This window comes from Ischnura elegans, chromosome 3 (genome assembly GCF_921293095.1).
Source record: "Ischnura elegans chromosome 3, ioIscEleg1.1, whole genome shotgun sequence".
NCBI classification, from domain to species: Eukaryota; Metazoa; Arthropoda; class Insecta; order Odonata; family Coenagrionidae; genus Ischnura; species Ischnura elegans.
This window is the reverse complement of record NC_060248.1, coordinates 104,424,176-104,434,883: the sequence shown is the minus strand read 5'-3', so window position 1 is coordinate 104,434,883 and position 10,708 is coordinate 104,424,176. Positions and strand designations below refer to the sequence as shown.

General features: G+C 37.5%; 1 protein-coding gene across 3 annotated transcripts in view; it reads right to left on the bottom strand.

The window, feature by feature from the left end:
• Positions 1-3,776: 3,776 nt before the first annotated feature.
• Positions 3,777-10,708, bottom strand: part of LOC124156296 (exportin-2) — a 48,297-nt gene continuing 41,365 nt past the window's right edge. For all 3 annotated transcript variants that reach the window (XM_046530759.1, XM_046530758.1, XM_046530757.1), the window contains exons 20-21: positions 10,514-10,689; positions 3,777-4,437 (exon numbers count right to left, since the gene is read on the bottom strand). In XM_046530759.1, coding sequence (XP_046386715.1) covers positions 4,280-4,437; positions 10,514-10,689 — 334 coding nt within the window. In that variant the 3' untranslated portion in view covers positions 3,777-4,279. The remainder of the gene's footprint in view (positions 4,438-10,513; positions 10,690-10,708) is intronic.

Here is a 10,708-nt window from a genome sequence, read left to right as displayed (position 1 = left end):
CGTCAGGGCATTGTTCTCTTCTACAGCAGATAGGACTTCTTGAAATCACTACCCTGAAAATGGATGCAGTACAACTAGTATATTTGTCCCAATTTTCAATTTTAATTGGCATATAAATTTCAGGTATACTTACCAACTGCACAGTTCGTTCTGTATTCACTTTAGAGCTCATTGTTGCTGACAAACACATTCCACTCTAGCAGAAAATGCATGATTTGAAAGCATACGAAGGAGATATCTAACTCAGCTTTTGAATTGAAGGAAACAGCAACTACTCCCTAAAACAATCAACAATTTAGACTAATGCCGGAAAATTATTCAAAATTTTTATGAAACAGGAGCAATTAGATATTGTTCGGCTAACCTGTGTTTTACAATGAATTTAATCTCTCAGTGCTACGTGGCACATTCAGCGGGAAAGAGCACTAGAACAGATTTCTACATTGTGTAGCCCAAAGTGCTATTTTGATAGTTGTATGCTAGTGCACCATTGAATTTTTATGAAGTTATTATTTAGAACAAAAAATATACTTTCTATTATTACCTTTAAATATGGCAAATTTCAAACAAATATGTATTTCCCATGATCATTAATTTAAAATCCTTTAAGCAATTCTAAGAAAAGTAAATGCAATAACCTAATTACATGTTCATATCAATATCTCTAATGCAAAGACAATATCCAAAGTGAAAATTAAATTATTCTACCATTTCTGCTCAACATCTTGCTACACTGAAACAATTACTTTTGAAAAAATATAACAATTAAAAATTTTTTAACTTAATTTTTACATTTACTTAGAACAATAGCAAGTACCTTGAACATACATACAAACCCTAACCTCGTTATGATGCCAAACCATTGCATACTTACATTGATGAGAGCGAATGCCAGGATGAATCCAAAGAGTCACATAAATGAGAATGGCAATAGAAACCTGAATGCCCAAGAATACCGTATTTCTCCGAATATAGTCCCCCCCCTCCCTTAATTTCGAGGCTTCAGTTTCGGGAAAAATTATAAAAATTCGTCTGAATATAGTCCCCTCTTTACTTTTACCATTGGCATTTTTGGAAAAAAAGGGGGGACTATATTCAGACAAATGCCTGAACAAACGCAAATGCCTAGATGAATCATCAGGTGGTCAGATGGCTCATCTAGGCTTCAACAATTTTCGTTTTCCTGGACATTTGCTATTCCTATAGAATTGAGACAAGATAGAGAGGTAGGTGAGAGAACAAAGGTTAGGTGCTTGATGGTCTACCATAGAGTGACTTTTGCAGCTTTAGATGGTCTTCATTGTTACCGCGGGAGTTCGGGCTGGTGTGGTGGCTAGAGTGTTGGCTTCCCACCCGGCGAGCTCGGGTTCAAATCCCGGCAGTGGCAGAGAATTTTCAGAGACTGCCCGGTCCCTGCTTGAGTGTTGTGTGGAGGACATTTCAAGCGCAACACTCCGTCCGTCGGATGGGACATTAAGCCGTGGCCCCCTTGGCGCCTTTCGTCAAGAGCAGGCTAATGCCGATGCCGGGTTTCTCTCCACCCTTCCTTCCATACCCTTCCCTCATGGCGCAAATGACCTCAGCTGTCGGTCGCCTCCTCCAAATACCATACCATACCATTGTTACCGCCATCTGTTGCAACCCTAATGCACCTGTTGGATTAAATTGTGATGGAGCTCCAGTTCGAAATACCTCTTCATGAGTGTAGCCTACCAGCCATATTTTGTTGTACGACTGTTTGTTCACAAATAATTTCATTTCAGAGTACAATTTGTTTTGGCAGTTCGGTTCTTTTCGATCCCCTATATATGTCAAGCATGTTTAAAATGTCAGGCATCAGAAAAATACAAATTTCCAACCTTCCAGACAATACTTATCACTCACACAGATATTTTTCTTCCGACATTTGGATGGAAAAACCCTTTATTTAAAGTTGTAAAAATAAAATCAACATAAGGAAATGTCTTCCACTGTATTACTTCCAGTAACTAATGAGCATTTGTGAAATAAACATGGTCAGGGTTCCCACTCTAACTAAGTTATAAAACTCACAGTTTTTCCAGGTTTTCACGGTCTAAATGTACACTGCAAAAACACTCAACAATTGCCCACCAAATCAAATCTGCTCATCTAGATAGCCCTTATAGTACAAGATGAGCGGATTTGATTCAGTGGGCGATCGTTGAGCATTTTTGCAGTGGAGGTATCGATGTCTTGATGTCCCCTTGATGAGCCATTTTATGCAGAAATATTGATCACGTAACAATCACTGGCAGCACGTTAACTAAAAATTTAAGAAACGTTACAGACACCGTGAAAATAAATGCAGCAATGATCTCTTATGCACCTCTTATGACGTCACCTATCTTTAGCAAAATTCAGGGCCGTCTCAAGGTTGAGTGGGACAATGGAGGGAGCAGGGTGGTAGGGAAGTGAAGAAGTGTCTGATTTTTCACCAGAGTTAATGAACAACTTGGTTACCAGTCTTCCAATCACAGGCTTAAGGTCAATGTGTCATCATGGCACAAGGACCAATAATTTCGCTTCGAATATACCTGTGCATACAAATGTGTGGACATTGTCTGCGCAAGCCTGACCTTGAGACATGATTGACACATCAATTTTCCTCTTGATCTGTCAATTGTAGCTCTAAGATTTAAGAGATATTTAAGGCTTTATGACGATATTCTTGGCTTTTACAGATTTTTTCACAGTAGACAAAATTCACGGCTTATTCACGTTTAATAGGTTTTTACAGTTGAGTGGGAGCCCGGATGATCACTGTTGCATGGCTGGCAGAACAAAAGTTTCTACTGTAAGCACTTGAGATCAATTATTATTGAGCTACTGTTTTTCTCACATCCAGTGTTGTCATGGAGCCAGAAGTTACATTCTTAAAGAGAGCCAAAAAAAGTCTCTTTGGGTGCCAGCATATCATTGCAAAACTTTTTGAGCTGGACTCAAACAATTAGGATACAAGCAAAGATGTGCAGCATGTTTTTTGGGTTGCTCAGTGGATGCTGTACACCAATGACGTACTGAAATAGGGGATAAGTTGGAATGCATTAAAAGTCTTACCAACGATTCCAAGAAATGAGGAAGGAACATTCAAGTTGCATCACAGAGTAAAAATATCTATAAACAAAGGAAGAACTCTCAATGAAGTTTGAAGTCCATATTTTTTTTAGCCTGTGGTTTTAAACATGGTTGCCAAATTTGCAATTAATCAGGTAGGAAGGTAGTCGACCAGTGAATAGAAAAAACATTTTGAAGGCTTTGACTGATGCACTGAGTGAGTGACCAAAAGAGGAGGATAGATCTGTAGTATTTACTTCAATACCTTCTGGTATCTTCAGAATGGAATATCTCCCAAGAAACTCTAAAATTAGTCGTTTTCACATTTTCTACAACTGTGAATTTCTAGGATCTGAATCCGTGCACTCAAAATCATAAGCTGCAAACTACCATCACATTATTTGGTTTAAAAAATTCATATCAGGACATTTAAATATAGAAAATTACTTTTAAGTGTTAAGTAATATAAGCACACAATCATTATAGGTGCATATTACAAAAGCCTGTATATCTTGGAAATGCATCAAGGTGGAGATTAACTACGGACGGGGCAAGGATTTTAAGATTCGGTAAAATCCAGTCTAATCCAGGAAAACTTAAATACACGGATCAAGGAAACAATCTAAAGCAGCAAATGTAAATCACAGACTAGATTATTTAAAATTTAAACCCTTAAATCTACGGTCACAGAAATAGAAAAATTAAAAAGTTTATATATCTTTACTACTTACAATTCATTGCTATAATATCACTGGTGAGATGTCTTTGACTTTGTATATTCTGACAATCATGAATATTAGTACATTACTCTTATCATGACTTTTAAATGGAATAAAAAAATGTTGAAAGGAGTGAAATCAAAGCAGCAGTACAAATGTAAATACTCTCTTCATATTAGTCAATAATTGGAGAAGCATTAAAATGCCAACTAATATCACATAGAAAAATATTTAGTAATTAAGAATCGACAACTTTCTTCACTATATTTAAAACCACAAGAGAGTTTCACATTTGTACTCACAGTTTCTGCCTAAAATGTCTCTTGAATCACACATTCACTGGCACGAAAAACTCTTGAACAAAATGCACAAGTATAACCAGTCCAAAACTTTGACGCATGCAACAATTGTCATCCAAGAATACTGATGCAGCACATTTTTTGTAACTTCCATTCCCACAGAGGAACCAAACACTGTCTCAATGATTATGCAAGAGTCACATTGGCAGCAACAAAATACCTCTCCAAGTGCCCCCTGCCTTCAGGTGAAAGGCCAGAATGGATAAGAGGTCCTAATCTCCCAGGGTGAGTCATTGACAACTTTCCTAATGATTCAGCTAGCAATAACTTAGGGTCAGACACATCTGAAAGGTAGAAACACAATAAATTTAGGAGAAAAACATTTATTACAAAAATCAATCAAAAGTTCGATTATAGACATAAATAGAAGACAATAATGGGGCCCAGGACAATAATTCCTGGAAACTCAATGAAAAATTGGATAGGACTGAAATTCTGTATTTCTCATTAAAGAAATATAAAATATGAACTAAAACCTCCATGAGAGTGGGATCAAAAATACAAAGACATGCTACCTCAGACCTTGGAATTAGTCTACTGTCACATGGAAATAATTGCTTTTCTGTCATACTATACAGCAATATGCATTGAAAATCTGCAAAATGTACAATCAAATTATGAATTTGACCAATTAAACCTTTCATATCATCCCTCTAAACACAAATGTGCATATTTAGATGCAAAGATATAAAATTATGCACAGATTTAAGTTGCAATTCATTTTTCCATTGCCATTTATCTTGTTATACACCATAGTAGTAAACCAGCAAAGGGTGATACCTGGGTGATTTTTTTCTACAATCCCTGAGAGCACACGAAAAATTGTAGACCTATAAATTTAGGATATTTCAAGTCTACAGGTAACTTACCTGGCGGAAGTTCGATGTAGACCATAAATATACGCGTGATGAAAAGTAAAAAATGACTTTGTTATTCCAGATATATATCATGTCATGTATTTTCATCATTTCAAGTATATTCCATAAAGTTATGCCTGAAATAGCTAATTATAAATATATGCGGTGTACAATAAGCGAAAAATTGTAGGTGTATAAATTTGGGATATTTCTAGTCAACAGGTAACTTAACCGATAGAAGTTCGATGTAGACCATAAATATACGCGATGTATACTACCAATGCCTTCTTAAGCTAACGTATGCTGGAGATGGTAACACAGGTGGTCGTCCGCAGACCATGTTGTGTATTGTTATGATTGTCTGTATGAGTTGCGAGCAGTTGTAAGAGCTTCGTTTCTGATACGTGTTGGTTATTTTCAATACATATAAAGCAAAATAAACGACGATAGAGGCTGGGAAGCCCTCATCTTTTTTATTATTTACAACATTAATATCTGAGTAAGCACATGAAATATGTACTGGAACAGTTAAACCAAAAATTCAGTAACATTGTTGTACCAGTCTGACCCACGGCCATTGGAGGTAGGGGGAGTAAAGGGGGGGAAAGCCACCCCCCAGGTACTACCATCCCCCAAAGCATATTCCTAGTTACGCCACTGGTACCCAGGATATTCCGTGACTAAGATTTTTCCGGTGCTTAGATCACTTCTTTTAAGTGAGCATTTGAAATAACTACAGCGAGTCCTCGTTCTACGTCACCCCGTTTAACGTCATTTCGCGATAACGTCACGAACATTTTGAGACCATCATTCGTTTATCGCACCTTCGCTTCGCGATAACGTCAGGGCTTTTAAATTTCGCGAGAGAAAAAAAACCCGAAGCGGCGGGCGTTGAAGGTTGTTCGTTTTGTAAGCGGTAATACAGTCGTGATACAGTCAGTCTAAACAAAGTGTAAAATGGTGTGTTTATTAGTAATTGCGATTACGGTTTTAGCAAATTTTCTGCAAAATGAATTCTTAGGTAGGTGCGCAAGGTTATACTTGACATAATGGTTTTTGGAACCTAAAAATTGATTTCAAGGAATTTTTCCGTGTAGAACTCGGGATTTTTTGTCGTCACTTTTTTTGGCGTGTTCACTATAATTTTGGTTCCTGTATCTGCGACGATGTTTTAGCGATGATGATTCCCAGGCGACCACCATAGCGTTGCCGAAAAGCAAATGCGGGAAGATACAAAAATGGAGAAGGATTTACGTCACTGCTGATATTGTCGTCGATGAAGACAGGAACTCGTATTTATGCCATAGTGTGGCATTCCCATCGTAAAAAATGCCCCAGATATGATACGCGAACATTTTTTCACGTAGGAATTGTGAGGTCCAGGACCCGATATTCACTTTTCACATTGTTTCTTATGGGATATTATGCTTCGATTAACGTCATTTCGTTTATCGTCACATTTTTCAGGAACGGTAAGTGACGTTAAACGAGGACTCACTGTACGCAACTGCCGTCAGTGATGAATGAACAAAAATAGATTAATAGCTCGGAAAAATCTCCCCTCTCAAAAATGTTTACGCACTAAAAAAAGACTTTTCCCATCAAACTTCAGCAATAGCAGATTGAATCTACCGTGTATAGCTTCTCTGTCGGCATTCTTCCGCGAATTCAGCGCCGGGCACTTCGACTCACAAGTGACTCATCTTCACGTAATATTTTGCTTCCCCATATCTGAAAACAACACTGGATACTTTTTGTACTTCAATATAATGGTTATAAGTCATTCCTGAGTCGAAAGGAACTGCCTTTTCTTTCACATTTTGAATTTGACTTAAATGATTACGTTACTACTGACGACGCGAGTTATACTCCGAGGGCATTCGTACTAACTCTTGTTCAGTTAAAAAATAAACGCTTGCCAACAGGCTGACTCAAGCTAACAGCTACTCAAGGTCCAACTATGTTTCATATAAACCCACTGAGATACAAGTTGGGTCGGTTTTGATCTGCGCGCCGTGTATGCAACTTTCCCCCGGCTCAATTCGTCCCACGGATGAGGGATTAGCCCGCGGAATGAGACCACGCATGCTGTTTTTACCATCGTGTTGAATCACCATCGACGTACGTCCATACTGCAAATACTATAATATTTTTTGGATGACCTTGGAAGCCAAAATTTTGGAATGCGAGGATTTTTAACAGCTCATTTTTAAATTCTAAATTCAATTCCATTTGAATTCCTAGTTTATCCTTGGTGGATTTACCTATTTTATTGAAATACGTTGTTGCTTGCATGTGTGTTGGCAGCGGAAGTGAATCACGATCTCAGACAGTTGTGTACAGACACTTGCTGTGAATTCGTATTTGTGAAACCAAAGAAATGGTGAAACTTTGCCACATTATCATGAAAATGAAAGTTTCTTTTTACATTAAGTGCATGTCTTGTGTTTCTTTAACTGTCTATTGCTTTTCATAGATAACTGCCTAAAAGTTATTTTTAATTAGGTATTTTAGAAAGTGCTTTTCTCGTGCTCCCTGAATTGGCATTAGCTTTCCAAACCCCGCTACATACACGAAAAGAATGCAGAGCAACCGATTATTTGTTATTTCATAGTCGTCTACATTTGGTATATGGCAAACCATTAGGTTTGCTGTATGCCAGATACAGTAAAACTTTGATTTTACGCAGTGGGAGGGACCAAAATATGGGGACTGTGTAAAATCAAAGAATGTAAAATCAAAGTGGGTAAAATCAAGAGTTGGTAATGAGGAGGAGTATAATTTTCAGGATAATACTTGCTCATTATGTTTAAAACACTTAGTCATACACTTTTGTATAATTCTGATTAAAACCAGAACCGGAACTAGAAAAAGTATGTAAGGTTTCATGGTAAAGGAGCATGAAATCCTTTTCAATCTCATGAGATGTTCGTATTTGAATCTGTTTCCCAGATTCAATTACTCATTTGGAGGCGAGAAAATGAAGCCTAATATGTATTCTTATAACTCACAAGCAACACCACAGATGACGTGTTACCTTAAGAGAAGCAACCTTGCATTCCTGAAAAATGTTTACCATGGTTGAACAAAATGGTTGAATTGCTAGCATTTCTGGCACTGAGATTACTTCTGTTACCCAGGAGAAATTTTGGAATGGTGATACTAAATGCTCGCAGAGAAGCTAATTTTCAAAATTATTTTCATTAAAAGCAGTTTTCAGGAAATCTGTTTAACCACCTGCAGACAAACAAAGATTGGAGATGTAAGAAATGAGGTATCTGAGGATAGTCATCCAAATTAACCCCATTAACAGGGAGCAAAATTTGCCAATACATACATCACAAAGACTTTACACACCATTGCAATTCCCTATGCTTTCCGGCCGGACTGGAGTGTCGCTGCGTAAAAACGAGACTTGATGTAAAATTAAAGTGCTTAAAATCGAAGTTTTACTGCATAAGCATCTACACCTGGTTACTATTTGTTATACTGTTCAAGTCCTAGCAGTAGCAGAAACTTATCAGAGATGGCCCTATCCCCACTTGAGTGTAATGTGGTGGGCACTTCCAGTGCACCACTGTCCAGCAGATGGGACATTAAGTCCTGGTCCCTTTGGAGCCTATCATTACAACCTGGCTATTTTTCCGGTGTTTAGATCACTTTTTTAAAGTGAGCTATTAAAATAACCGTGCAACTACCATCATGCCGCCAGTGATGAATAAAATAATTATTAATAGTCCGGAACAATTTTCCCTCTTTATAATTTTTACACATTAAAAAAACATTTTCCCATGAAATTTTAGCATTAGTAGATTGAATCTACCGGGTATAGCTTCTGTTTGCATTCTTCCACGAATTCAGTGTCGGGACCTTCGACTTACAAGCCGTGTGACTCACCTTCACATAATATTTTGCTTCCCCATATCTGATTAACCACACTGGACACTTTTTGTATTTCGATTTAATGGTGCTAAGCCATTCCTGAGTTTGAAGGGACTGCCTTAACACTCCCGTCTTGAATTTGACTTCAATGATTACATGACAATTGACGACGCAAGTTATTCTCCGAGGGCATTAACTCCTGTTCTGTTAAAAAGATACGCTTGCCACCTAGTGGAGTTAAGAAAATAGCTATTCAAGTTCCAATCATGTTTCATTTAAACCCACTGATAATAAGATACAAGTTGAGTCAGTTCTGAAAAGTGCGCCGCACAAGCAACTTTCCCTCGCCTCCATTCATCCCGCAGATGTGGGGTTAGCCTGCGGAATGAGACAACGCATGCTGCTTTCACCATCGTGTTAAATCACCATAGACTAACATCCATACTATAAGTGCGACTATCTTTTTTTGGATCACCTTAGAAGCCAAAATTTTGGCATGGGAGGATTTTTAACGGCTCATTTCGCGGTTATATTTTGCTGGGTCAATGGAAAACATAGCTTTGCCAAAATTCTAGAAAACTTTCCGTTAGGGATAGATATTCCGTGGTTCATAATTCCGGATTAAAGACCATCTACTGTAATTACAATAAATATGTTATAAACAGCGTCGATCAATAAGTCGAATAATAAACGTTAGGTGATAATGTTAATATCTACGGCGATCATCTCTCTTAATCAAAAGTAGTTACGTATACACGGCAATTGCTGTATGTTTTAGGCTTCGATATCCTTCAACGGTAAATTTGAACTAAGAGTGATATTAGCGTTCGTAAAGGAGCCTGAAATATTACTGAGAGAGCGCAGGTGAAAGCAATAATTAGATTCGTGATGTTTTTAGTTTTATGCTTACCAGCGTGACGTCATTACAACCATTCCTGTATTCATTTTTGCACCTTATTGAGGCAAATAAATAACCTAACTTCATATTGCTCCAGTCAGGATTTTCAAAGCAAGTCGAAAGACAACTGCGTAAAATCAAGATTAGCATCCTCTTTGGGGCTGGGGTCATGCTGTGCAAAATTGAAAAACTACATAAAATCAAGAAAAGATGAAAATCGAAGTTTTACCATTGCAATTCCCTATGCTTTCCGGCTGGACTTGAGTGTAAAAACGAGACTTGATGTAAAATTAAAGTACTTAAAATCGAAGTTTTACTGTATAGGCATCTACACCTGGTTACTATTTGTTAAACTTTGTCCTCTCAGGGATGTGAATTAAACACATGGATGTATAAATGCAAAAACTAGCTGCAACATCTTTCAAGGTCAAAAGGTAAAAAAAAGTCATCACTAAAATCATGTGTACTACTCAGCATAAAAGTAATACAGTTTCCTTTCACCAAAAAAATTAGTCATATAAATTTCCAACTAATTTTTTCAAGCATATTTCAAATGCATAAGATTTTTAATCAGAAAAGAGGTTTTTTTTGGTGGAGAATGACTTGTGCTTAATAAAAAATGGGACTTTGTCTTGAGCAGGTACATTTCAAGAAGGTTCCACTCCATTTTTCTGCATGACGACAAATATTACATGATAACGTACAGATGGAAAAATCACTTACGAGCAAGAGGATCAGGTTCTTTACAGCGGGCAAAAGAAAGTCTGGAATATGCAGCCTGGTACCCAAGACCAACACTTGGATCACTTTCTGTGATATTTAAGGGTAGTTCCTCACTTTGCTCACTTTCATCCTCAGGCAATTCAAAAAGTTCCACCAAAGAATTTAGAAGAGGTGACCTGAAAAATTTGAGAGGGA